At 47.5% G+C, this 27415-nt stretch overlaps 1 protein-coding gene across 1 annotated transcript; it reads left to right on the top strand.

Moving 5' to 3' along the window:
- The first annotated feature begins 683 nt into the window (after window positions 1–683).
- On the top strand, window positions 684–25664 carry VAMP3 (vesicle associated membrane protein 3). Its single transcript, XM_069947506.1, has 5 exons — window positions 684–795; window positions 18384–18453; window positions 20381–20539; window positions 20643–20694; window positions 22066–25664. Coding segments are annotated over exons 1-5 (300 nt in total). The 5' UTR covers window positions 684–793; the 3' UTR covers window positions 22083–25664.
- Window positions 25665–27415: the final 1751 nt, after the last annotated feature.

Raw genomic sequence — 27415 nt, 5'->3', positions numbered from 1 at the left:
GGCCTGACAGTTCTGAAGGCCAAGGATGCTCCAGCACCTTATTAGACAGGGTCATTCAGTGATCCTTAAACGCGATTAGGCCATGTTCACACAACATATGTTGCAAATCGGCAACATCTGTGACGGTGTGTGGGGGGGGGTCGGGTTTCATTTTTTGGTAATTCAGCATTTGAAATCTGCTGCTATACCAATGCATAAGAGGGGCACTGTTTCTGTAAATAAAAGATTTTCTTTTATCTAATTCCAGAAATATTTGTGTTTAATAAAAACTATAAAAATTACATAAAAGTACAGTACATAAAAACGAAAACACAAGAAAAGCTTAATTAGAAACTGCAAAAACTTTCTTAAAGGGCCACAGCCTATGATTACAGGGGCTGCCAGGGACGACAGGGGTTTTCTGCACTGAAGTCTGTCTCTTATGGCTGATAACAAAGAACAACAGACTGCATCTAGGCGCTCAGTCACGATCCACAATGCAGAGTATAATATGAACATACATATAGCGATAAGAAATGTCCCACCCTTCACAGTTCTATTGAGCTACGCGCTTTCAAATCCATTTGGTCTTCACAAAAATGGCGGCCGCCTCCGCACCAATGGTTCACGCCGGAGACAAATTCCTCCTCTAGAAGCTGCTTGCCCTACCCGCTGCTGACACGCCTATCTCAGTGACGTCATATAAGCCTCGCCCAATCAGCTTCCACTTCCAGTAGTGTCGCTGTGACAGGACCGGGATTTCGGACGGTTCGAGGATTGTTGTGTTCGGTTCCCGCTCCCTCCCGGTGTCGTCATGTGAGTGTGAGGGGCCCCGTGTGTGGCCCCTGGAGGGCGGGGGGTTGTTTGGGAGGGATTGGAGGTGTACAGACGCTTCCTCTATACGGCTCCACCCTTAACCCCTTAGAGTCCGGCTCAGAGTTCCTGTAACTTCCTATTTTCTGTATTTGTCTCTTTTATGTCATTTTGTGATGTTTCAATTTGTGACTAAAACATAAAAGTCATATCCAACCTGTATCTGTGCAGCCTTGGTGACACTACAACTCCCAGCATGCCCTGACTACAACTCCCAGCATGCCCTGACTACAACTCCCAGCATGCCCTGACTACAACTCCCAGCATGCCCTGACTACAACTCCCAGCATGCCCTGACTACAACTCCCAGCATGCCCTGACTACAACTCCCAGCATGCCCTGACTACAACTCCCAGCATGCCCTGACTACAACTCCCAGCATGCCCTGACTACAACTCCCAGCATGCCCTGACTACAACTCCCAGCATGCCCTGACTACAACTCCCAGCATGCCCTGACTACAACTCCCAGCATGCCCTGACTACAACTCCCAGCATGCCCTGACTACAACTCCCAGCATGCCCTGACTACAACTCCCAGCATGCCCTGACTACAACTCCCAGCATGCCCTGACTACAACTCCCAGCATGCCCTGACTACAACTCCCAGCATGCCCTGATTACAACTCCCAGCATGCCCTGACTACAACTCCCAGCATGCCCTTCATGTACAGGCCGCCGCTGTGTGTGGTGTCTGTCAGCAGGATACAGGCCGCTACTGTGTGTGGTGTCTGTCTGCAGGATACAGGCCGCTGCTGTGTGTGGTGTCTGTCTGCAGGATACAGGCCGCTGCTGTGTGTGGTGTCTGTCTGCAGGATACAGGCCGCTGCTGTGTGTGGTGTCTGTCTGCAGGATACAGGCCGCCGCTGTGTGTGGTGTCTGTCTGCGGGATACAGGCCGCCGCTGTGTGTGGTGTCTGTCTGCGGGATACAGGCCGCCGCTGTGTGTGGTGTCTGTCTGCGGGATACAGGCCGCCGCTGTGTGTGGTGTCTGTCTGCGGGATACAGGCCGCCGCTGTGTGTGGTGTCTGTCTGCGGGATACAGGCCGCCGCTGTGTGTGGTGTCTGTCTGCGGGATACAGGCCGCCGCTGTGTGTGGTGTCTGTCTGCGGGATACAGGCCGCCGCTGTGTGTGGTGTCTGTCTGCGGGATACAGGCCGCCGCTGTGTGTGGTGTCTGTCTGCGGGATACAGGCCGCCGCTGTGTGTGGTGTCTGTCTGCGGGATACAGGCCGCCGCTGTGTGTGGTGTCTGTCTGCGGGATACAGGCCGCCGCTGTGTGTGGTGTCTGTCTGCGGGATACAGGCCGCCGCTGTGTGTGGTGTCTGTCTGCGGGATACAGGCCGCCGCTGTGTGTGGTGTCTGTCTGCGGGATACAGGCCGCCGCTGTGTGTGGTGTCTGTCTGCGGGATACAGGCCGCCGCTGTGTGTGGTGTCTGTCTGCGGGATACAGGCCGCCGCTGTGTGTGGTGTCTGTCTGCGGGATACAGGCCGCCGCTGTGTGTGGTGTCTGTCTGCGGGATACAGGCTGCTGCTGTGTGTGGTGTCTGTCAGCGGGATACAGGCTTGCTGTGTGTGGTGTCTGTCAGCAGGATACAGGCCGCTGTGTGTGGTGTCTGTCTGCGGGATACAGGCTGCTGCTGTGTGTGGTATCTGTCTGCAGGATACAGGCCGCTGTGGGTAACACTTTCCAGCTTGCAGATACATTGTAGCACGTTTTCAGGGTAGGGATAAAGGCCGCGCTCCCACATTGCAGTGAACAGATGCAGCTTGCATGTTTCTTGCGTCTGTGATGCAGCGGGACTTCCTTGTCAGGTACAGATTGTGGGACCAGGGTCCTAGGTCAGGAATCTATTCACTCACAGCAAGCAGAGATTGTGGAGCCGTCAGTGATCAGAAGCCTGTTTATAAAGCTGCGGATCCTATGTGTGTTTTCTGTACACAGGACATGGGCAGTGCCCGCAGAGCCTGGCAGGAGGGTAGAGCCCTGTGTGTGCTGTGACTACCAGAGGGGTTGCCTTACTGCTTATACTAGGCACTTTCTCAATACTTAAAGGGGGACTCCGGTTTGTAAGAAAGTAGTTCAGATCAACTGGTGTCAGAAAGTTATATAGATTTGTAATTTACTTCTATTTAAAAATCTCCAGTCTTCCAGTACTTATCAGCTGCTGCATATCCTGCAGAAAGTGGTGTATTCTCTCCAGTCTGACACAGTGCTCTCTGCTGCCACCTCTGTCCATGTCAGGAACTGTCCAGAGCAGCAGCAAATCCCCATAGAAACCTCTCCTGCTCTGGACAGTTCCTGACATGGACAGAGGTGGCAGCAGAGAGCACTGTGTCAGACTGGAAAGAATACACCACTTCCTGCAGGACATACAGCAGCTGATAAGTACTTGAAGACTGGAGATTTTTAATAGAAGTAAATTACAAATCTATATAACTTTTGGACACCAGTTGATTTGACAGTTGTTTTTTTTTTCCTTGTGGTACCCCTTTAAAGGGTTCTTCCATGCAGCCAGGGTTGACATCTGCATGCTGGGAGTTGTAGTTTCAGTACATCTGCCCCACCCCCCGTAGATATGTGTGGTTGCGATGTCCTATTGACCTCATGATTCACACTTACATCTAACTCTCATGATGTGATAATATAAAGCAGGGACGGGGAACCGCAGCCCTCAAGCTGTTGCAAAACTACACTTCCCATCATGCCCCGACAGCCGTAGCTTTAGCTGTCCAGGCATGATGGGAATAGTAGGGCAGCAGTGTGACATCCCAGACAGAGCATTCTCCTGTATACGCAGTGTTGTATACAGCTGTGGTTTAGCTTTGGGGGTGTAGCTGGTTATGGTGGCCGCTGGGGGGATTTCCTGTCTGTATAATCAGCAGATAATGTGACTATTCTGTATGCACGAGGCTGGAGATGGAGGTCAGCTGCCCGGCTCACACGTGCCTGTGACTGCGGAGGGTGCGGAGTCATGTTAGGAGCTGCAGGATAACCCCCATCATCACATGTGTACAAATATAACCCCCATCATCACATACATGTGTATATCCCCTATCATCACATACATGTGTATATAAGGAATACAACCTCCATCATCACACACATGTGTATATCCCCTATCATCACATACATGTGCGTATATAAGGAATATAACCCCCATCGCACACATATATAAGGAATATAACCCCCATCACACACCTGTATATAAGGAATATAACCCCCATCGCACACATATATAAGGAATACAACCCCCATCATCACACACATGTATATATCCCCTATCATCACATACATGTGTGTGTATATAAGGAATATAACCCCCATCGCACACTTATATAAGGAATATAACCCCCATCACACATACGTATATAAGGAATATAACCCCCATCGCACACCTGTATATAAGGAATATAACCCCCATCGCACACCTGTATATAAGGAATATAACCCCCATCACACATACGTATATAAGGAATATAACCCCCATCGCACACCTGTATATAAGGAATATAACCCCCATCGCACACCTGTATATAAGGAATATAACCCCCATCGCACACCTGTATATAAGGAATATAAATCCCATCGCACACCTGTATATAAGGAATATAACCCCCATCGCACACCTGTATATAAGGAATATAACCCCCATCGCACACCTGTATATAAGGAATATAACCCCCATCACACACCTGTATATAAGGAATATAACCCCCATCGCACACCTGTATATAAGGAATATAACCCCCATCGCACACCTGTATATAAGGAATATAACCCCCATCGCACACCTGTATATAAGGAATATAACCCCCATCGCACACCTGTATATAAGGAATATAACCCCCATCGCACACCTGTATATAAGGAATATAACCCCCATCGCACACCTGTATATAAGGAATATAACCCCCATCGCACACCTGTATATAAGGAATATAACCCCCATCGCACACCTGTATATAAGGAATATAACCCCCATCGCACACCTGTATAAGGAATATAACCCCCATCGCACACCTGTATATAAGGAATATAACCCCCATCACACACATATATAAGGAATATAACCCCCATCGCACACCTGTATATAAGGAATATAACCCCCATCATCACACACATATATAAGGAATATAACCCCCATCGCACACCTGTATATAAGGAATATAACCCCCATCGCACACCTGTATATAAGGAATATAACCCCCATCGCACATAGGAATAATCCATATATAAGTGATACAACGTGGGCGCCGTTCATCTCTCTTCCAGCAGGAATACTCGGACTTAAGTCGTATGTGCCAGGATGTCTCTTCCCTTACACTGTCTCCTGGCACAAGAAAAGGACGTTGTATATGAGCGGCCGGTGCTGTTACTATTAGAGAAGTAGTACACAGGGAACAAGGCGGAGGGATGACTGCAGCCTCTATGGTTTACCCTGCTAGGGAGTGGTGTGAGCAGAGGGCGCCGGATGACTATATAGCGGCCATTTCTGGCCAAGGGCCGGGACGTAGTCAGAAACCCTGCTGAGATAAGTGACAATTTATGGATAAACTTGGCGACTATGCAGAGTTACACTTACCACCTACTGATCTGAAAGCTGTATATGACTCCCTGACTGTCACTGAACTATTGGTACAGTGTTTTGTTTCTCAATTTTGTTCTGTTCTAGTATAAAATAATAAAAACATAATTGAAAAAAACCCCTGCTGAGTGGAGTTGTGGGCCGCAGCCCCATTCTTTCTCTGTGGAGCTGTCGCAGAAAAGTCGGTCATGGAAAAGACTCACAGTACAAACACATCAGATAGACAGGGGGGGCATAGAAGAATAGAAACAAGGCAGCCTGCAGGGGGCGGTCATATAGGCTGTCTACAGGCAGAGAAAACTACAAACATAAGCAAAACTTTTAATAAAGACCAATGGAGAAAAGTGTCCATAGACTTTACAGTGAATCTGTCCGCTGTAAATCTGGTTCCAAACCGGCGTCACTGAGATGCTGTTAGGTCAGGGAGGCACATGGGACCTTCCATATATCGGTCTGTGCTTCCAGAACCTAGAGAAATGCTGTTGTGTCTGAGTGTCTGTATCCTCAGAATATGCATTATTATCGGCCATTGTGCTGTAATATCCATAAACTTGGGAAATATTTTCATTAACTTTAATTTTCCGCTAACATTGTAGTGGAGTCTGAGAGGTTGACGCGTGCAGCGCTGCCTTTTTCTTTCCTGTGATTTCACTGGCGGCCATTATTAGGACACTGCGCAGGAGGCTCCTGTTTACGGCAGATAGCAGGGTATATACAGGGTGTATCCACAATCCCAGGTTACAGCGTTTCCTTGTGAACCATGTGGAGCATCGCCAGGGAAATTCCTTGCACCAGCTAGAAATTCCTCGTTGTAGCGGTGATCCTGGCCGCGATTCATATAGCCAAGTGCTGACCCCTAGTGGTGACTATCAGCAGTTTACCTACAGAAAAGCCACTATAGTTACTCCACATGCAGGGCTGCTGCTGTGTAACAGACCCATAGGCCTGTATACCATAGTCTAAGGGTATGTTCACATTACGGATTTCTTTTGCCAGATGACTGGTTGTGCGTGAGACATCTTATTGAATCAATGGTACAGGCGGAATTTCTGCGGTGCAAACTCTGCTTGAAATTCCTTGCCGATTTCATAATGTGAGCATACCCATACTGCTGCCTGATATGACTAATATCTTCTAAATCAGCACTTTGTTTTTTTTCTTTCTTTTAAATCAACTGGTGTCAGACAGTTACAGATCTGTAAATTACTCAACTTTTAAACTCTACGGTCTTCCAGTACTTATCAGCTGCTGTATGTCCTACAGGAAGTGGTGCATTCTCAGTGCTCTCTGCTGCCACCTCTGTCCATGTCAGGAACTGTCCAGAGCAGCAGCAAATCCCCATAGAAAACCTCTCCTGCTCTGGACAGTTCCTGACATGGACAGAGGTGGCAGCAGAGAGCACTGTGTCAGACTGGAGAGAATACACCACTTCCTGCAGGACATATAGTAGTTAAGTACTGTCAGACTGAGATTTTTTTTAAATAGAAGTAAATAGCAAATCTATATAACTGTCACCAGTTGGTTTGGAATACTTCTGTCTCCAGAGTTCCCCTTTAACAAGCTAATGGCAGAGTTTGCTTTCTGGTGGGTAAGTCTGCAGAATCAGATGATCGCTGGATCCCTCCCTATTACACAGGCTGGTGATTTGCGGGTTACACCCCTGCGAATAGTAGATGGAGCCAGGGCTAATAGCTGGGTCTATTACACCAGAAGGTTATTGGCGCCATGGTCACACATAGTAGTTTGGTCACTGTATATATATTTGGGTTTTTTTTAGCTGAAATGTAGATAAGTTCAGATCTTTCCATCCTGTTTAGCTAGAAGTACTGACCGTGTATACAGGTGACCCCCAGGCTGTGGCTGAGATCACACACACTGCATCTAAAAGGAGTAGAAATTATAAAGGACCTAAATATATGGGGTTGTATGTTCTTCCAGGATTCAGTATAATTCCAGCCAGAAGCCGGGCACATTAGGGGAATGGTGACCGGAGCTGCCGCTTTCTGCAGGACCATCCAGCCATGTAAGGCTGCAGTCACATATTCTGTGTTCTCTCCATGAAACACGGACGGTGAACACCGTCCTGGGAGTCTGAATCTCTCTGGCACTGTAGTGAGTGAGCCGCGTGGCAGTGTCATTACAGTACCGCAGAGATTCAGACTGTTTCCTGGCCCGGCATGATATACAATCTGTAACGTCTATAAGGACACAGCGCAGGAGGCTCCTGGGGGGGGGGGGGGTAGGTTACAGGGGTGGGTGGGTTTAGGGGTGTCATATACAGGGTCACGGTGGGGGGGGTGTCATATACAGGGTCACGGGGGGGTAATATACAGGGTCACAGGAGAGGGGTTGTAATATGCAAGGTTACAGCAGGGAGGGGGTGCATACAGGCTTAAAGTGTGGTAGGGGATGTACAGGGTTGCAGCAGAGAAGGGGGGCATATACACGAGTGTACATAATATGCAGGGTCATGGTGTGGGGTATGTACAGGGTTACTGCGGGCAGGGGGTTATGTACAGGGTTACAGAAGGGAAGAGGGGTAATATACATGGTTGCGGAAGGGGTATGTACAAGGTTACAATGAGGGGATGTGTACAGGGTTACAGTGTGTGTGTGTGTGGGGGGGGGTAATATACACGGTAACAGCAGGGAGGGGGGTATGTACAATGTTAGTGGGGGGTAACATACAAGGTTACAGGGTGGGGATAATATACAGGGTTACAGCGGGGAGGGGGTATGTACAATGTTACAGTGGGGAGTAATATACAGGATTACAGTGGGGAGTGGGCTATGTACAGGGTTTTGGTGGTGGTGGGGATATATACATTGATACAGCATGGTATATACTGGGTACAGCAAATATACAGGGCTACAGCGGGGGTATATACAGGGTGTATTCACAATCCCAGGTTGCAGCAGTGATCCTGGCCGGGAGTCATACAGCACAGTGCTGCCCTCTAGTGGTGACTTTATTACAGGGCTATGGATGATTCTTTAGATTGCTGGCATCCTGGATGGGGGGGGGGGGGTGTCTCTTCCCTGTACGTGTGCAGCAGGATAGTGAAGATTTGTATGTTCATAACCTATGTAACTGATATACAGAAAAGCCACAGTAGTTAATCCACGTTCGGGGCCACTGGCATGAGAGCTTCTGCCTCCACACACGTATTCATGTATACATGTGTCAGCATAGCCAACCAGATCCAATGGACCCTCGCCAGAGACCCCAATACTACATAGTGTGGTGTGTGGCTCCCCTGCCCGGACACATCTTTCTATATTGTACCTTTCCTGTAGGGCTGGGCGATATGGGCAAAAAATAAAATCTCGATTTTTTTTTTTTTTTTTTTTTTTTTTTTTTTTTTTTTTTTTTTTTTTAAATTTTTTTGACGATTCTCGATTTAAATCTCGATTTTTTTTTTCCTTTTTTGCTAAATAAACAGAACATTTTCTCCCTGCAGCATCAGATACTATTTTAATATTTTAGACAACAACTGTATTGATTTCCAGTGTAACAGAGGCCCCATATAGTATAGGAAATCATGTTTGTGCCTCCATCTACGTAGGGTGTAGTAGTGGAGGTATAGTGGATAGGGGGTGTAGGAGTGGAGGTATAGTGGATAAGGGGTGTAGTAGTACAGGTATAGATGAGGGGTGACTGGGGTGACACTGAAGGGGACTGGGGTGACACTAAAGGGGACTGGGGTGACACTGGGGGACACTAAAGGGGACTGGGGGACACTAAGGGGGACTGGGGTGACACTGGGGGACACTAAGGGGGACTGGGGTGACCCTAGGGGAATGGAGGGACAATGGGGGACACTAAAGGGGACTGGGGTGACACTAAAGGGGACTGGGGGACACTAAAGGGGACTGGGGTGACACTGGGGGACACTAAAGGGGACTGGGGGACACTAAAGGTGACTGGGGTGACCCTGGGGGACTGGAGGGACAATGGGGGACACTAAAGGGGACTGGGGTGACACTGGGGGACACTAAAGGGGACTGGGGTGACACTAAAGGGGACTGGGGTGACACTAAAGGGGACTGGGGTGACACTAAAGGGGACTGGGGTGACACTAAAGGGGACACTAAAGGGGACTGGAGGGACAATGGGGGACACTAAAGGGGACTGGGGGGGACACTGAAGGGGACTGGGGGGGACACTGAAGGGGACTGGGGGGGACACTGAAGGGGACTGGGGGGGGACACTGAGGGAACAATGAGGGGATTGGGGGGACACTGAGGGGACTGGGGGGGACACTGAGGGAACAATGAGGGGATTGGGGGGACACTGAAGGGGACTGGGGGGGGACACTGAAGGGGACTGGGGGGGACACTGAGGGAACAATGAGGGGATTGGGGGGACACTGAGGGGACTGGGGGGGACACTGAAGGGGACTGGGGGGGGACACTGAAGGGGACTGGGGGGGGACACTGAGGGGACAATGAGGGGATTGGGGGGACACTGAGGGGACTGGGGGGTGACTGGTGCAGCTGGAGGTGATTGGAGCAGGAGGGCACATACATCTCCTCCTCCTCTCACCTCCACACACACGCTCCCCTCCCGGCCAGATATGGAGGTCCCGGGTCTGTGGAGGAGGAGGCCGCAGGGACTACAGTAGGTGGTGATCGCATAGCTGCGGGTCACGGAGCTATACAGCGGGAACGGGGGTCTGCACCGAGCCCCCCGATCCCGCTGTATAGCTCCAGGACGAGCAGCGCCGCGATCACCACCTACTGTAGTCCCTGCGGCCTCCACAGACCCGGGACCTCCATATCTGGCCGGGAGGGGAGTGGGACGCTCAGTGGAAGGGGCGGGGGCAGATCAGCGGCGGCGCTGTCAGTGGCTGGAGGCTGCCGGCACTGCACCGCCCCTCTCCAGCCTGGCCACCCAGCATCTTCTCCCCGCTCACTCACACCGCCCCTCTGCGGCTCTCCCGCCGGCCTGCACCGCAACCCCCCTTCTCTCAGCTCCTCCCCGGCACCGCAGCCCGAAATGATTTTTTGTGAAAATCGAATTTACGATTTTCACAAAAAATCAAATCGATTTCAACGTTCTGGACGATTAATCGAATTAATTCGATTAATCGCCCAGCCCTACTTTCCTGGTTGTAGCTTGAAATACTGACCAGTCGCTATAGGTGAGCCCAGGCTGAGGATGAAATCACACACAGGTTTTGATGAATGCTGATTGTTTTTTTTTTTGTTTTTTTGTTTCATTTAGACAAAGCCAAAAGAATAAGGGTACAAACACACACACCGTATACGCAGCGTATTTACCGCTGCAAAACGCAGCAGATTAGATCTAAATAACTGAAAACAGCATCAAGTCTTCACCATCAAATCTGCTGCGTATCTGCTGCATATACGGTGTGTGTAGTGTGCCGGCTGCAGCAGGCTACAGGACCATGGGGATCCCGGCTCGTATAGGGCGCTGGTGCTCAGTGAACCACAGAATAGAGTGGTTTATTCCATAAAAGGTTTTATTAAAAAACAACGCGTTTCGGCCGCCGGATAAAAGGGGGCCTTTCTCAAGTAGAGAAAGGCCCCCTTTCCGGCGGCCGAAACGCGTTGTTGTTTTTTATGTGTGTATGTATGGGGGTCAGAATGCATGCCTGCTCACCTGTGTGTGTATGGGGGTCAGAATGCATGCCTGCTCACCTGTGTGTGTATGGGGGTCAGAATGCATGCCTGCTCACCTGTGTGTGTATGGGGATCAGAATGCATGCCTGCTCACCTGTGTGTGTATGGGGATCAGAATGCATGCCTGCTCACCTGTGTGTGTATGGGGATCAGAATGCATGCCTGCTCACCTGTGTGTGTATGGGGATCAGAATGCATGCCTGCTCACCTGAGAGAGAGTGTGTATGTATGGGGGTCAGAATGCATGCCTGCTCACCTGTGTATGTATGGGGGTCAGAATGCATGCCTGCTCACCTGTGTGTGTATGGGGATCAGAATGCATGCCTGCCCACCTGTGTGTGTATGGGGATCAGAATGCATGCCTGCTCACCTGTGTATGTATGGGGGTCAGAATGCATGCCTGCTCACCTGTGTGTGTATGGGGATCAGAATGCATGCCTGCTCACCTGTGTGTGTATGGGGGTCAGAATGCATGCGCTGTGTGTGTATGGGGATCAGAATGCATGCCTGCTCACCTGTGTGTGTATGGGGGTCAGAATGCATGCCTGCTCACCTGTGTGTGTATGGGGGTCAGAATGCATGCCTGCTCACCTGTGTGTGTATGGGGATCAGAATGCATGCCTGCTCACCTGTGTGTGTATGGGGGTCAGAATGCATGCGCTGTGTGTGTATGGGGGTCAGAATGCATGCCTGCTCACCTGTGTGTGTATGGGGATCAGAATGCATGCCTGCTCACCTGTGTGTGTATGGGGATCAGAATGCATGCCTGCTCACCTGTGTGTGTATGGGGGTCAGAATGCATGCCTGCTCACCTGTGTGTGTATGGGGATCAGAATGCATGCCTGCTCACCTGTGTGTGTATGGGGACCAGAATGCATGCCTGCTCACCTGTGTGTGTGTGTGTATGGGGATCAGAATGCATGCCTGCTCACCTGTGTGTGTATGGGGATCAGAATGCATGCGCTGTGTGTGTATGGGGATCAGAATGCATGCGCTGTGTGTGTATGGGGATCAGAATGCATGCCTGCTCACCTGTGTGTGTATGGGGATCAGAATGCATGCCTGCTCACCTGTGTGTGTATGGGGGTCAGAATGCATGCCTGCTCACCTGTGTGTGTATGGGGGTCAGAATGCCTGCCTGCTCACCTGTGTGTGTATGGGGATCAGAATGCATGCCTGCTCACCTGTGTGTGTATGGGGATCAGAATGCATGCCTGCTCACCTGTGTGTGTATGGGGATCAGAATGCATGCCTGCTCACCTGTGTGTGTATGGGGTCAGAATGCATGCCTGCTCACCTGTGTGTGTATGGGGATCAGAATGCATGCCTGCTCACCTGTGTGTGTATGGGGGTCAGAATGCATGCGCTGTGTGTATGGGGGTCAGAATGCATGCGCTGTGTGTATGGGGATCAGAATGCATGCCTGCTCACCTGTGTGTGTATGGGGGTCAGAATGCATGCGCTGTGTGTATGGGGGTCAGAATGCATGCGCTGTGTGTATGGGGATCAGAATGCATGCCTGCTCACCTGAGTGTGTTTAGGTATGTGCATGATTTAAGTTTCTCTTTGGGTTTTTCTTCGTACGGGAAACCAGTACTGGACACCTTTTAAGTGTGAAACAAAAGCCCCTTTTAGGCCTTATGCATGTTCATGTTTTTTTATGTCTGTAGATTCCTTCCACTATCCACAAGTACAATCCGCTAAAAATTACAGATTTGGCATCTCTAGTGCATCTGTATGTCCATAAATCCGTTTTTTAGAAACATAACTTTTCACCATGTGACTGATGACTCGTCCTTATTTTTTTACGGAAATACGATGGCAAAAGGTTACAGTCAGTAGAAAATAGCAGATCTATTGATTTCTATGAGAGAATCTGCAAAAAAAAATAAAAAATCTGGGTCCACACTGGGACATGTGGTGGTTTTTGTTTTATGGGGGGATTGGTTTGTGTCCTAATTGTGTGACATCAATGTGCACTAACAGAAGTACAGAAATACAGATCCTTAGATTACAGGACGTGTGAATAAGACCTTAGTGTCGATGAAAAGTGTGAGTACTTCCAATGACGACCTCCTCTGCCGCTACATGATGTTTGGTCTGTGCAGCAGGGCGGTATATGACTGACGGCCACCAGGTGGCAGCATTGCTTCACTCATTCTGGTTGTCACAAGCTAAATGGCCACAGTCTTGTTCTCCACCCAGTGGCTCAGCTGCTGTTGCCGAACTACAACTCCTAGCATTAAGTGTATAGTGACCCATGAGGAATACCCCCCCGCCCGCTTTTATTATCATGTGCCCACCCTCTGCTGTGGTGACAGGAGCAGGGAGAGGCGTTCGTGCCGCCATCCGCACTATGACCTGTCCTATTTTTTTGCGGAAAGGATTATGGCACTGATCGTATGAATGTACACATGGCATTTAATGGGCCTTAAAATTGTCCGTGGTCCCAGATCTGCAACCATGACTAATTTTACAGGATGTGGGAATAAGGCCTAAGATACGATAGGTGCTCATGCTTGAACCCACCAGCAGGTGGCAGTATCTGAGCCTATGCAGTGATTTTACTGCTATAGAGATTTTACCTGTGTGTGTACTGTACATCTATATGTGTGTGCGTATATACACACACACACACACACACACACACTGTCTCTCTCTCTCTCTCTCTCTCTCTCTCTCTCTCTCTCTCTCTCGGAATCTGGGGGCTTAGTCTCCATCTTGATCTCCTTCTCCTTAGCATTGTCAGCAGTGTGGCCCCCTGGGCATTATCCGCTGCCATTAGGGGGGCACATAGTCTGTAATAGGGTTAGGTAGGTTGTACATTCACCCTGTCCCCGTAAAGTCTCATGACAGGCCCTCCTGTCTGTATATTCCTATAAATGGCCGCCATATAACATTACATTTCCCCACTCGTCTTTTGTAGCTGGGTGAGCGTCCTGTCCGGTACGGGTGTCCACGCTCGGGCCCAGAATCCTCCTTGTTCTGTAGTCCAGGGTTTGTTGGCGTCCCCCTCCTCATTGGGATTCCCCATCTTTGCTTCATTAGGATTCTCTGTTTCTTCCGCTGGCGCTGATCTCTCTGTCCCCGGCCCGGGGAGGAACGTGTCTGTAGCCGGATCACATGGAATGTAATAGTTAACTGTTTGTTCCGTGTTCCTGAAGCCGCACGTGGAATCTGAGGGATCGGGACATTTACATGTGGAACAAGCTGAACTGTACTTGGCGCGGTGTCAGGAAGGTTAATAAAAACTCCTCCGTACGGTTACGTAATCTGAGAGCGAAAGGATCTGTGAACTCTGTACAGTAACCCGCTGAGCAGCGAGTGTAAGCTCCTGGGACAAGGCCTCTTGCTAGACTGGCTACGTCGGGGGGGGGGGGGGGGCAGGTTTGGCTTTCTAGGCACAATGAGAGTTGTAGTTGTGAGGTGGCCAGAGGGCAGCAGGTTTGCCATGGGCTTCATTCAGTCTTGACATGTCACTTCTTTAGGCGGAATACGGAATCCGCCCGTGCATAGAATAGTGTCCATGGCACGGGTGGAGATGTGTGCCGCCACTTGCGGGTACGAGCGACTGAATCCACGCGGGAATTCCGTAGTGTGCACGCACCCTGAGGGGGCGACTGTGCGTGCGCTCTGCATGGGGGTCAACTGTGCACACGCTCAGGGGATGTCTAGACATGGCTGAGTACAGTTTTGCTGATATCCGTACAGACACTGGCACATTGCACTTTAAGCATTACTGTTCTTCAATAAGGTTTTGGCACATCAAGGCTTTTGATTGGTCGGGGTGTTGGTGCAGAGACCCCCCACAATCTCTCCAGCTTGTACTTCTCCAGCTTACTTCCCTATGGATCTGGGCAGTGATGCAGCCATATATGTGTTGTGTATGAGGAGGGGCGTCCCCCCTCATTTCAGTCCTCGGTCCTCAATAGAGACCAGTGAGAATGGATAAAGGACAGGACGCTGACTGCTCATGGGGATCAATGGCCGTATTGTCTCTGGCTCTTTAGTAGTGGAGGACGGCGCTGCTTTGTGTCCTGCTTTATATCTTCTTATTTTCAGGCCATCCTCGTCTTGACTAATATACAACACAAATGTCCTGTCATTGATCCACACCCTCCTCTCCTGATATACTCCTCAATGACACGTCTCATCCTCCATCACTGTGGGCACCTGAGGGGAGAGGGGCTTTAAAATGACCAGACTGTCACCTCTGTTCTCCAACGTAACAGGAGAAGTTAAAAAAAAATTAACTTTTTAAAACGTTTCCAACTTTTATTGACACTTCACCCAAACGTGATTGGTTAAAGGGGTACTCCGGAGCAATGGATATATATATATTTTTTTTTCTCAAATCATCTATCGTCAGAAAGTTATTTAGATTTGTAATTTACGTCTATTTAAAAAATCTGCAGTCTTCCAGTACTTATCAGCTGCTGTATGTCCTGCAGGAAGTGGTGTATTCTCTCCAGTCTGACACAGTGCTCTCTGCTGCCACCTCTGTCCATGTCAGGAACTGTCCAGAGCAGCAGCAAATCCCCATAGAAAATCTCTCCTGCTCTGGACAGTTCCTGACATGGACAGAGGTGGCAGCAGAGAGCAAGACATACAGCAGCTGATAAGTATAGGAAGACTGGATATGTTTAAATAGAAGTAAATTACAAATCTTTATAAATCTTATAACTAAGTTGATAGGGGGGGGCGCTGCAGTACCCCTTTAAATACAATCTATTATCCCCTGTTATTGATAATAAAGGGCAAGAGCGTAAAGCCCCTCCGCCCATGATCACCCCCTATATATGAAATGTGCATCATATGTGACGGTGTCCCCTCTTTCTGTCATTGGTTTTCAGCTATATCTGCCTATTGGGCACATTGTGTTCATAGTAAATGCTGCAATCCCATTAGGATCCCATAAAGCCGCTGGGATGTAATCAGTTTTTATAGGAGGATATTACGCCTGTGTGTATGCCAGCTATTCCCTGCCCGCTAGCGGTACTGTCATTGGGCATAGTACAGTAGGCACATGCCGCAGCTATTATGTAAGTGTACAGTACAGGGCCGGGCGCACACACTGTACTGTACAGGACTGGGCGTGTGGGGACTGTGGGCATGTACGGTCAGGTTATGTGACTGTACTCGGGATATTAATAACTGGCTGATGTGCCAGGATGAGTTCAGCAACGTAAACCAGGGGTCATACGGCGAGATGGATGTCATGGATTACTATGAATACTTCTGGAGTTGAACTGTAGCTCTCCAGCTGTGGCAAAACCACAACTCCCACCATGTCAGGGCATACAGGGACTTGTAGTTTTGCAATTGGTTAAAGGGACAGTGTCATCAGAAAATGACTTATTGTTCAAATAATGTATGTTTTTTCTAATTTTCCATTTTTCTATCAATATTATCAAATCCTGATATCTTGCAATTTTCATTGGGGCTAAAACTAAGCTGAGACTTCCTGTTGTGTCTGTGGTGATAAGAGGCTGCTGTAAAGTGATCTGTACAGCATTGCAGCATCATGTGACACCAGTAGAAAGAGGAGACAATAGCAGCTCCCTGTGGGATGACCTCTTCACCGGTCACAGAGCGCGCTCAGTAATGTCTCACATTCATACCAAGGGGACAGAGTCTGTCTATTGTTGTCTATGTCCATGAGACAGGCTGTAAAGCATGTCATTAAATGCTGTTAAAAACAGCCCAGGCAATATGGCCATCCCCATAACAATGTACAAATAGTTTAGAAGAGGTTAGAAGAAAAGAACAAGTTTTAGTATCTGACTCAATAACTAAATTTAGGTGACACATTCCCTTTAAGTACATATAGATTTGTTTAATGCTGTCCTGTCCTTGGTGACTACTACCGCCATGCCCTCACCCATCATCATGCTGCATAAAACTGCACTTTTGCAGAATCTGCAGTTTTGGGTAGAGTTCCCCCACATAGCCCTGTAGCTTTCTGGATTCCAGAGCACTTAGTGCTTCCCGGGCTGATTGGACGCTGGAGCTGTCACTCAGAACTAGGAGGAGGAGTCAGGTGGTGGACAGAAATATTCATATTAGGTTGTTTGTTCCCTGGCCATGGTCTCCACCTCCACCCACCAGCCTTTTCTGTACCACTTACTTACTTAATAGGTGGCACTGAAGAAGAGGGACCAACCCTGCCACCTTGCCTAATGCATTTGCATCCGGCGCTCTGCAAATCACTGTGGACAAAGGGCCGGCTAGCCGGGACGGATTGGTACTCTGAGGGTGGCACTCCGGCCCCCAGTGCACTAAACCGCTTTGTTTGCATATGAAATAAAGTCACCAAGAAAACGACACCGAGGATCGTGGTAGGAAACTTGCCTTCATCCTCGGCCCCCCTTACAGCAACAGAACAGTGGATTAGTGTCTGCTGTTAGTTTCCCGAATCTGCCGAACGCTTCCCGTTAGGTCTCGTGGTTTTGTATCTGCAGTTTGTGCTTGTTTACATTGTAACCAACTGTGAACCGACCTTGTAAGCCGAATGTAGGGAACAGGTATAGATGTAGGAACGGCAGCATGACTAAGGAATCAGACTACAAACGGGGTTCATTTGTAGTCAGTTACCATGGAAACACATAGGGGGAGGTTTATCAAACTAAGAGCATTCTACTTTACATCAGTTTGATAAATCTCCCCCATGGTTTCCCTTAAACAGACATATCAGTAAGTTAGAGGAATTGAACCCGCTGATCTGTGCTTACTGCACAGGAGACTCAGAGGAGGATGATCTCTTACCGATGCAGTTAGTCCTATAGTGCCGATCTGCCCCCAGCCGGCCCACAGCCTTCTTATCATTTAAAAGGGACGGGCCAGCTGGGGCTGATTGGCGCTATGAGGGTGGGCAGTGATCCTAGCGGTCTTACGGCACCATGGAGCAAAAGACTAACTGTAGGTAAAAGACATATCATCATCATCCTCCTCAGCCTCCCCTGTGCAATAGGGACATATACACAAATGTAACCTGACGATAGTTCCCCTTTAAGGCCTATAAAGGTCATGAGCGCGACTTGTTGATGCAGGTGGGTATAGCCCTTTTTTATATGTTCATTGGGTGTTACTAGCCTATAGATGTAAGCGGGTGTTACAAGCCTATAGATGTAAGCGGGTGTTACAAGCCTATAGATGTAAGCGGGTGTTGCGAGCCTACAGATGTAAGCGGGTGTTGCGAGCCTACAGATGTAAGCGGGTGTTGCGAGCCTACAGATGTAAGCGGGTGTTTGCTCTATGTTGAGATTTAACCCTGTCTGATCTTTTCTCTTGTTCTTTCAGGTCGTCCTCCACAGGTCCCGCAGATGGAGGTAACCGGCGCCTCCAGCAGACACAAGCTCAGGTTGATGAGGTGAGCGTCCTGTTCATGTGTCGACCAATCCTTTACCCTTTGTCCTGCGGTATATAGATCTGTGACATGTGTAAAGAACCACGGGGCATCGGCCTAATTTTAGCTCAGCGCCGTCCTCTGCCGTCATCTCCTCCATCATAATTTATTCCCCAACATAGGGCGATGGTGGTGCGGAGGGGAGGCTGGCACGCAGGGGTTAATGGGCCTGACGTCAGCTATAGAATAGTATTATTTCAGCGGTGTTAAGAGGGCAGCGGCGGTGGCCTCATCATTCTTATCACGCTGCCAGCCTCTCCGCGGTGTTAACAGACCCAGATCTGTACAAACACTTTATTTATCCGCCATCATTCAGATAATTCATGCAGATAATTGGTTTCCGGTGAACATCTATTTTTGTTGTCTCTTTTGTCCGATTTTGTGTGTTGTGTTTTTTTTTTTATTATTTATTTCACTATCTGTCAATTGCCGACACTCGGGGCCCTCATCCTGAAATAAACTTGTGTCCTGCGGCTCCAAATGACTCCTCTTCTCCTTTTCTTGAGACCAATTACTCGACGCCTCCTCAAGCCGCGCTTCAGCTGATCTCATTGATTTCGCAGTTGAGGGCCGGAGATTTTGAAGAAAGGATTTTCCCATTCATATAAATTATTTTTGAGTTTTCAGGAAGTCATTGACACCCGGTGTGGGTTCTCAGTAATAACCTGCTTTAGATTTTGCATCCTTAGTACTCGAGACAAGAGGACAGGACTCTTGATGGCAGGAAGTCGCCAGGCCTACTGTTATGTTCAGGGGCCATTGATAAAAAGGGGATGCGTACAAACGAACATAGTGAACAATACCATGTTACAGTCCCATACAGATGTTCTGCCTGTAAGGCTGGCTTCACCTCCGCGCATATATATATATATATAATTTGAGTACTCAAAAACGTGGTTGTCGTTTTTGTGTACACTTTAAAAAAAAAAAAAAGATGTGTTTTGAACATTTTTTTGTTCAGATTTTTTTTTCATAATGGAAGTCAATGGAATAAGCAGAATGCAGATGCATACAAATGCTTTTGGTTTTTGCACAAAACGGATTGCAAAAACTCAGTGTGAACCCAGCCTAAGGGCCCTATTCCACCGGACGATTATCGTTCAGATTATCGTTAAATCGTTCAAATCTAAACGATAATCGTTGGTTGAAATGCAGTTAACGATTACCGACCGAACGAGAAATCATTGATCGCTTTATAAGACCTGGACCTATTTTTATCGTTGCTCGTTTGCCAAACGTTCTCAAATTGTTCGCATTGAATAATGCCCCTATTCCACTGGTCGTCAGAGGAGCAAACGAGCGCTGTCAGCGCTCGTTTGCTCCTTGTTCGCCGCTCGCTGCCGCCGCTATTCAACGCGGCTACAGCAAGCGGGTGAGTGCGGGAGGGGGCGGCGGGGGCTGCCCGGGGGATCGCTAGATCGTCCGGGCAGCCCATAGGATACAGCAGCATCTGCTGCCGATGCTCCTATTCAACGGAGCGACGGCAACAGATCGCTGCTATATCAGTCGCTTGTTTTTCAACATGTTGAAAAACAAGCGACTGCAACGATCAGCCGACATGAACGATGTCGGCTGATCGTTGCACTCTATTCCACGGAACGATTATCGTCCGTAGCGGTCGATATCGTCCGAAAACGAACGATAATCGTTCCGTGGAATAGGGCCTTAAGACGTCGTTCGCAGTGGATAAACGCAATAGCGAAGAAAAAACTATCGCAAACTCATTTCCATGGAAATGAGTGAACGTTTTCAGGTCTTTCACAATAGCTGTCATTTAAGATCGTTAATCGTTAATGATTATGTGAACCATAATCGTCCGGTAGAATAGGGCCCTAAATGTCATTCATTATTGATTAGTTTTTTGTTTTTTGTTTTCTTTTTAAAATGTTAGGTAGTCGACATTATGAGAGTCAATGTGGACAAAGTCCTGGAGAGAGACCAGAAACTTTCTGACCTGGATGACCGGGCAGGCGCTCTGCAGGCCGGGGCTTCACAGTTCGAGACCAGCGCGGCCAAGCTGAAGAGGAAATACTGGTGGAAGAACTGCAAGGTAACGCAGACTGCTGCTGCCCTCCTGGGTTAGGCTCTTTGGACACTTCTATGTTTTTCAGTGTCTGGCTATTCCACCGTAATAACTGAGCTTCTCTCTGCAGATGTGGGCCATATTAATTGCAGTCATTGTGATCATCATCATCATTATTATTGGTGAGTACACCAGTACACCAGTTCAAAACAGAAGAGTAACAATAGTAGATAAAGTAGATGAAAAAACAATCTGATGAAGGGATATTTGTTTCCCGAAATGTGTAATTGTTTTTATCTACTTGTTTGATTGTTTTACTCTACCGTTTTATTGGCCAACAAAGCCAAAGTATTTTTACAGCCCTACCATTTGGAGCATTGTCTGTGGCAGCACCAGGATACTCTCCAGATCATTGTTTTCTACTATTTTGCCATTTAAAGGGAACCTGTCATGCTGCCCGAACCTCAAGTCATCGGGTGATCCTCAGCAGCTTCTTCCTTCCCCATTGGAGGGATTGATAGAACTTTCCCTGTTTTATGTATAGGGAGAGTTCTAATGAAGACAGGCAAGAGCAACCGGGGGCCATCCCAATGACTAGGTCCAGGCAGCACGACTAAACTCTTGGCAACCTATAGTTGTCACCAGGGGAATTTGCCACAAGTCATAGAGATTCCTCTGGCATTAGATGTGGCTTTGTGTTCTCATGTTAAAGGGATTGTTCACCAAAAATATTTGTTCTTTTAAATCAACTGGTGCCAGAGATTTGTAATTTACTTCTATTAAAAATCCCCAGTCTTCTTGTACTTATCAGCTGCTGTATGTCCTGCAGGAAGTGGTGTATTCTCTCCAGTCTGACACAGGGCTCTCTGCTGCCACCTCTGTCCGTGTCAGGAACTGTCCAGAGCAGGAGAGGTTTTCTATTGGGATTTGCTGCTGCTCTGGACAGTTCCTGACATGGACAGAGGTGGCAGCAGAGAGCACTGTGACAGACTGGACAGAATGAACCACTTCCTGTAGGACATACAGCAGCTGATAAGTACTGGGAGACAAGATTTTTTTAGTAGCAGTAAATTACAAATCTGTATAACTTACTGGAATCTGTTGGTTTTAAATATATTTTTTTAGACTCTAAGGGTAGGTTCATACTGAGGAATTCTCGCAGATAATATCTGCGGAATTCCGCTGTTTCTGTGCACACGGCCGCGCCTTTCCGCCGGCTCCATAGACACCATTCTATGGGCCAGCATATTCCGCTTTCCGCCGAAAGAAGTGAGTTGTCACTACTTTCGGCGGATAGCGGAATACGCCGGCTCATAGAATGGTGTCTATGGAGCCGGCAGAAAGGCGCGCGGACAGCCGACGGAATTCCGCTGAGTTTATCCGCGAGAATTCCTCTGTATGAACCCACCCTAATAGAGAGGGGCCCTATTCCCATTGCCTTTATATGAACATAACAGGTTTACAAAGAGGAGCCTTGTCCGGTTCAGCTCTCCTTTACCTCTGTGTACACTGATGATACTGATATGTTAACCCCTCTGATTCCTCTCTTGCAGTGTGGAGCGTCTCCTGATGTCCTGAGCTCCTATGCGTCGGCTGAAGCCGTCCCGTCCGGCGCTGCAGTTCATCACATCCAATCTGCTGTAACCAAGAGTTTATATTGTGATCTTGAAGCCTTTTATTAGTTTAGTTTTTCTTTCTTCAGAGATAAGTGCCTTTATTAAGATATTGTACACTCCGTATTTTAGACGCCATTGAGGACAATTTGCACGGTCTTAACACAACTTGTCAGCACTTTGGGGATTGTGTATATATTGGTTTTCTTTATGATGCAGTTGTTGCTGTTTGTTGTGTTATTGCAGCTTCTTCTGGGATTCTTTAGGTTTTCAGGAACCTGTTGTCACTTTCATGCTGCCTGAAGCCACGAGGATGGGCCTGGCGGCATCCCACACCACCAGCTTTAATAGGTAGATCTCCCCCTATTGGTAATAGAGAAATCTATCAATGAAGACTGATGGGACTGAAGATTGGTGGTTCAAGCAGCATGAAAGTGGGAACAGGTTCCCTTTTAAAGGGGTATTCCCATGTTGGAAGTGTTGACTGTATGATCATTAGGGGCCAGACCTTTTAGGTCAGTGGGAGTCTCCTCAGCTCAACCCCAACAACCATAAAGTGATCACATATCCTAGCAGTAGGATTAAAGGGGTTATCCAAGATTACAAAAACATGGCTGCCTTTTTTTCTTTGTAGAAACAGCGCCTCTCCCATCCTTAGGTTGTGTTTGGTATTACAACTTGGTTCCATTTACTACAATAGAACAGAGCTGCAATACGGCACCCACGCTGAAGACAAGTGCAATGCTGTGTTTGGAAGAATGCAACCATGTCTTTGTATAAACCCTTTAATATTAAGTGAACAGCATTTCTCTATGTGTACTTCCCAACTGACAGAGAATGATTAATGCCAATATCTGTGTATTTCCAGGAGTGATAACTGGGGAACATCACAGGAATATAGGCCAATAATTACTTCATAGGGAAGTATTTTCTGACGTGACAGACTGGACGTCCTAAACCCATTATTTGACCCAGAGTGGTCTGCAACGTGCGGGCCTCTCTCATAGCAAATGCTGCCCAGTTGTACAGAGGTGCCACTTCCATGTCTCTTCTTGCCCTCATGGCAGCCCCACTACGCTGGGTCTGTAGTTGCCCTAAGTGGCTGGGACTTCTTACCAAGGAGTTTGCCCCCAGTATATGGAGGTTAGTTACTTGGACCCATTGAATGATGCTGCTTCACCGCTAGCTGATATAATATGGGTCAGGTAAACGCTCCATGACTTCTGGCACACTTCCAAAGTCCGCTTCTTTTATTTCCGTTTTCACCCGGGCACCATGCGAATATGGACACACTTATTGCCAAAGAAACAAGAAACTTGCTTTATACTAACTCCAATGGCTTTCATTACACGTAGGAGAGCTGTTCTATATAGGAGCCATGTACAGACTAAGCCAATGTATATAAGCCTTCCCATCACCCACCAGGGACTTCAGGGAAAGAATCCAGTATTCTTATAGACGTCCCGTGCCTTTCTCCTTGGACCTCTCAGTGCCTTACCATTCTATCAGAAATCCACCTGAATGTCGGGAAATTGCCTTGATAAACCTTGAAAATATAATCCATATATTCATTCTTGATTATTGTAGGAATGGGGAGCCTGCCGCCCTCCAGCTGTTGCAGAACTACAATTCCCGTCATGCCTGGACAACTGAAAGCTGTCCAGGCATGATAGGAGTTGTGGTTTTGCAGGAGCTGGAGGGCTGCAAGTTCCCCCCATCCCAGCATTAAAGGGGTCAGACATTTTTCAAAATGTCCGACCTGTCCCTTTCCCGGTCCCTCAGATGCTCCCTGGCCTGAGCGGGGACCTGGGTTCATGACATGTCAGCCCTGCTCAGCTTGTCAGCGACTAAGGCGAGACGCTGCTCCCCAACTCTTTTGAATAAAAAAAAAATGTCCGACCCCAGACTTTGCCTTTAAAGAATGAGGAGGTTTTTTTTTCTGATGTCCTCCAATCGGTGCCATTAATTCTGACTTTTTTATATTTCAAAACATTAATTTCACTTTGAAAGTTTTGACTTGTTGCACAGACATATCCAATGTTTTGATTGGTCTGGATGTCCAGATCACTAGATAGAGGAGGGAGAAGCGTACTGCTAAGTGCTGCTCCACTTGTCACAGTATGCCGGCTCCAAAGACTTACTACATTGAGAAAGAATACACCACTTCCTGCTGGACATACAGCAGCTGATAAGTACTGGAAGACTGAAGATTTTTTTTTTTATTGGAAGTAAATTACACCAGCTGATTTGAAAGGGAAAAAATAATTTGGTGAACAACCCCTTTTAACTTGTTAAGCCCATGGTTAAATAGACTACACCATGACTACACCATGAGGCATAACCAGCCTGTAAAGAATGTTTAGTGCCAATTACTTTTATCCCGTGAACATCGAGATTCATATTTCTATAATAAAGATTTTTCTTGACCATATTGTAATTTTTTTTTTTTTTTAATCACTTGAGATTTTCACTATGCGGTGCTGGTGCGGCGGTGGGGGGAGGGGGGGGGGGGTTATTAGAGGGGCATTCATCCTTCTGTTTAATAGTCCATAGCCAGAACCATCACCCAGTCACTCCTTATTGTTACTTGAACGGTTTTAGTAGGATATTATATGCTCAATGCCAACGTGACCTGCTGAAGTCTGAGAGCAGTGTACAAGAAAGGCGTCCATCTGCCGCCCGTCATCAAAGGTCACGTTTCCTAAGATGCCGACAAATGCAGATTGTATCACATGTTTACCGCGTGTATGAGGTTGTCACCGTCAAGCTTTTGCTGTATTGTTGGGCTAGAGGGCTGGACGGCCATATTGTCAGTGTTGGCCGACCTGTGGCTGTCCAGCTGATGCAGAACTGCAGCTCATGTAAGTACATGCTGGGAGTTGTAGTTTTAGGATGTGTTTACACAGGCAGAGTTATCTGACATTATTGAAGCCAAAGCCAGGCTTTCATCACAGTGCTTCTCGCCAATAGTAGAAGGATGCCGGTGATGCATATAGACACGTGTGTTGCCGAATCTCTATACTGTTAATTCACTGAAATGCCTTTTATTAGCAGGACAGGTGCCCTTACCGATGTGCCTGAATGTGCGGCCACAACCAACGTGCCAACCAATGACTTAGAGGAGGATTAAGAATATCTAGGGTTGTGTTCACATATGTATAGCAGTTTAGTTTTTCTAATGTACAACCTCTGCTGGACGGACCCCTACCACATGTGTACTGCCCACTCCATTTTGCTCTATGACCCCTGACTAATATAGCTAAGCCAAGTGTTGCACTTGTCTATCTTCATTAGGCTCTAGGGTTTTGGTTAATTCCCAGCCTGGCACCAGCAGTTGCGGTCAGTCCTATAACCCAGGTGCCGTCCGCCTATGTCGCAGCTTTCTTTCATTGACACCTCTCTTTAAAGTTTTTTTAAAATGCTTGAAAGTTTTTCTGTGTTTTCTGGAGGTCATTTGCAGTGGCAGCAGACCTTTATCCTGTGGTAGATGTACAACTGTGATTTCATACTACTGCATTGTAATAAAGTCATTTTCTTCATGGCGTCTGGGATTGGTTTCTTGTGCTTTCTACTTCTTGACTCAAGCAAGGACAGATTGGATAGGGGCTTTGTATGGTTCGCTTGATTTATTTTTCATGAGATCTCCCATCTCTGCTTAGGTTCTACAACTGCACGTCTGCATACTCAAAGAATGTGGCCAAGGGAGATGGCGGCTCAGCTTACAGGGAACGTGAATAACAGGTGTAGGGTCCCGACTGTGCTCAGATTCATAATGCTGTTTGTTAAAACTTCTTTTCCCTACAATCTGTAGAGAGTCAGAAGAACCCGAGCACATTAGATGGTTAGTACATGGGGAACATATATGGTCTCCTTTAGGGTATGTTCACACCATTCAGAACTAATCAAAAGATTTCTAGATTTTTCTAAAGGCATCATTGAATCTGAAATGTGAGGTTTTGTTTAGTGGTCACCACCATTGTAACAGTCCATAGATGTATATAGTGTCATTATAACTTTCAAAATATAAGTCAACGGTAGATGTGACATAAAGCAAGTTTGCAATGCACATTTTTTTTCTATTTATACAAAGCTATACTTGCCAAAAGTCCGGGTCCAGTCTCCTGAAGGCAGCTATATAACAACTATACTTACTGTATCCAGGTCCAGTCTCCTTAAGGCTGCTATATAACAGCTATACTTACTGTATCCAGGTCCAGTCTCCTGAAGGCTGCTATATACCAGCTATACTTACTGTATCCAGGTCCAGTGTCCTGAAGGCAGCTATATAACAACTATACTTACTGTATCCAGGCCCAGTCGCCTGAAGGCAGCTGTATAACAACTATACTTACTGTATCCAGGTCCAGTCTCCTGAAGGCGGCTATATAACAGCTATACTTACTGTATCCAGGTCCAGTCTCCTGAAGGCAGCTGTATAACAACTATACTTACTGTATCCAGGTCCAGTCTCCTGAAGGCGGCTATATAACAGCTATACTTACTGTATCCAGGTCCAGTCTCCTGAAGGCAGCTATATAACAGCTATACTTACTGTATCCAGGTCCAGTCTCCTGAAGGCAGCTATATAACAGCTATACTTACTGTATCCAGGTCCAGTCTCCTGAAGGCAGCTGTATAACAACTATACTTACTGTATCCAGGTCCAGTCTCCTGAAGGCAGCTATATACCAGCTATACTTACTGTATCCAGGTCCAGTCTCCTGAAGCTTTTTAGTCTTGTACTGGTTGATATAAGAGACTAAATAAATGAAGTCCCAGCCAGTACAGAGAGTCACGACACAACGTGCTCTGTGAGTACAGGTGAGCTCAAGACTTAAGGGGTTATCCAGCGCTACAAAAACATGGCCACTTTTCCCCCTACTGTTGTCTCCAGTTCAGGTGCAGTTTGCAATTAAGCTCCATTTACTTCAATGGAACTGAGTTTCAAAACCCCACCCAAACTGGAGACAACAGTAGGGGGAAAGTGGCCATGTTTTTGTAGCGCTGGATAACCCCTTTAAAAAAGGAAAAAAAGTTTAAACACTAGAAGTGCTGTGTTTTCCATGATAACTACAAATGGCTGTAAATTGCAGACATGCTTTACATCACTGTTGTTTTCAACTTTTTGAAAGTTATAACGACAGGGACACTTTAAGGTTTGAATACAGTCCTAGGCGAGCATCCGTGTCATACATGACTGTTCATTCAGGCTGAAACTATTTGGTCCAGTGACCGAAATAACCAAATAAGATTCTAAAGGAACTTTTCTCCTTTCTATCTGTGACCTCAC

The sequence above is a fragment of the Dendropsophus ebraccatus genome, chromosome 12, assembly GCF_027789765.1.
Source record: "Dendropsophus ebraccatus isolate aDenEbr1 chromosome 12, aDenEbr1.pat, whole genome shotgun sequence".
Classification (NCBI taxonomy): domain Eukaryota; kingdom Metazoa; phylum Chordata; class Amphibia; order Anura; family Hylidae; genus Dendropsophus; species Dendropsophus ebraccatus.
The sequence above is the reverse complement of the archived record's forward strand: the minus strand, read 5'-3'. Positions and strand labels throughout refer to the sequence as shown.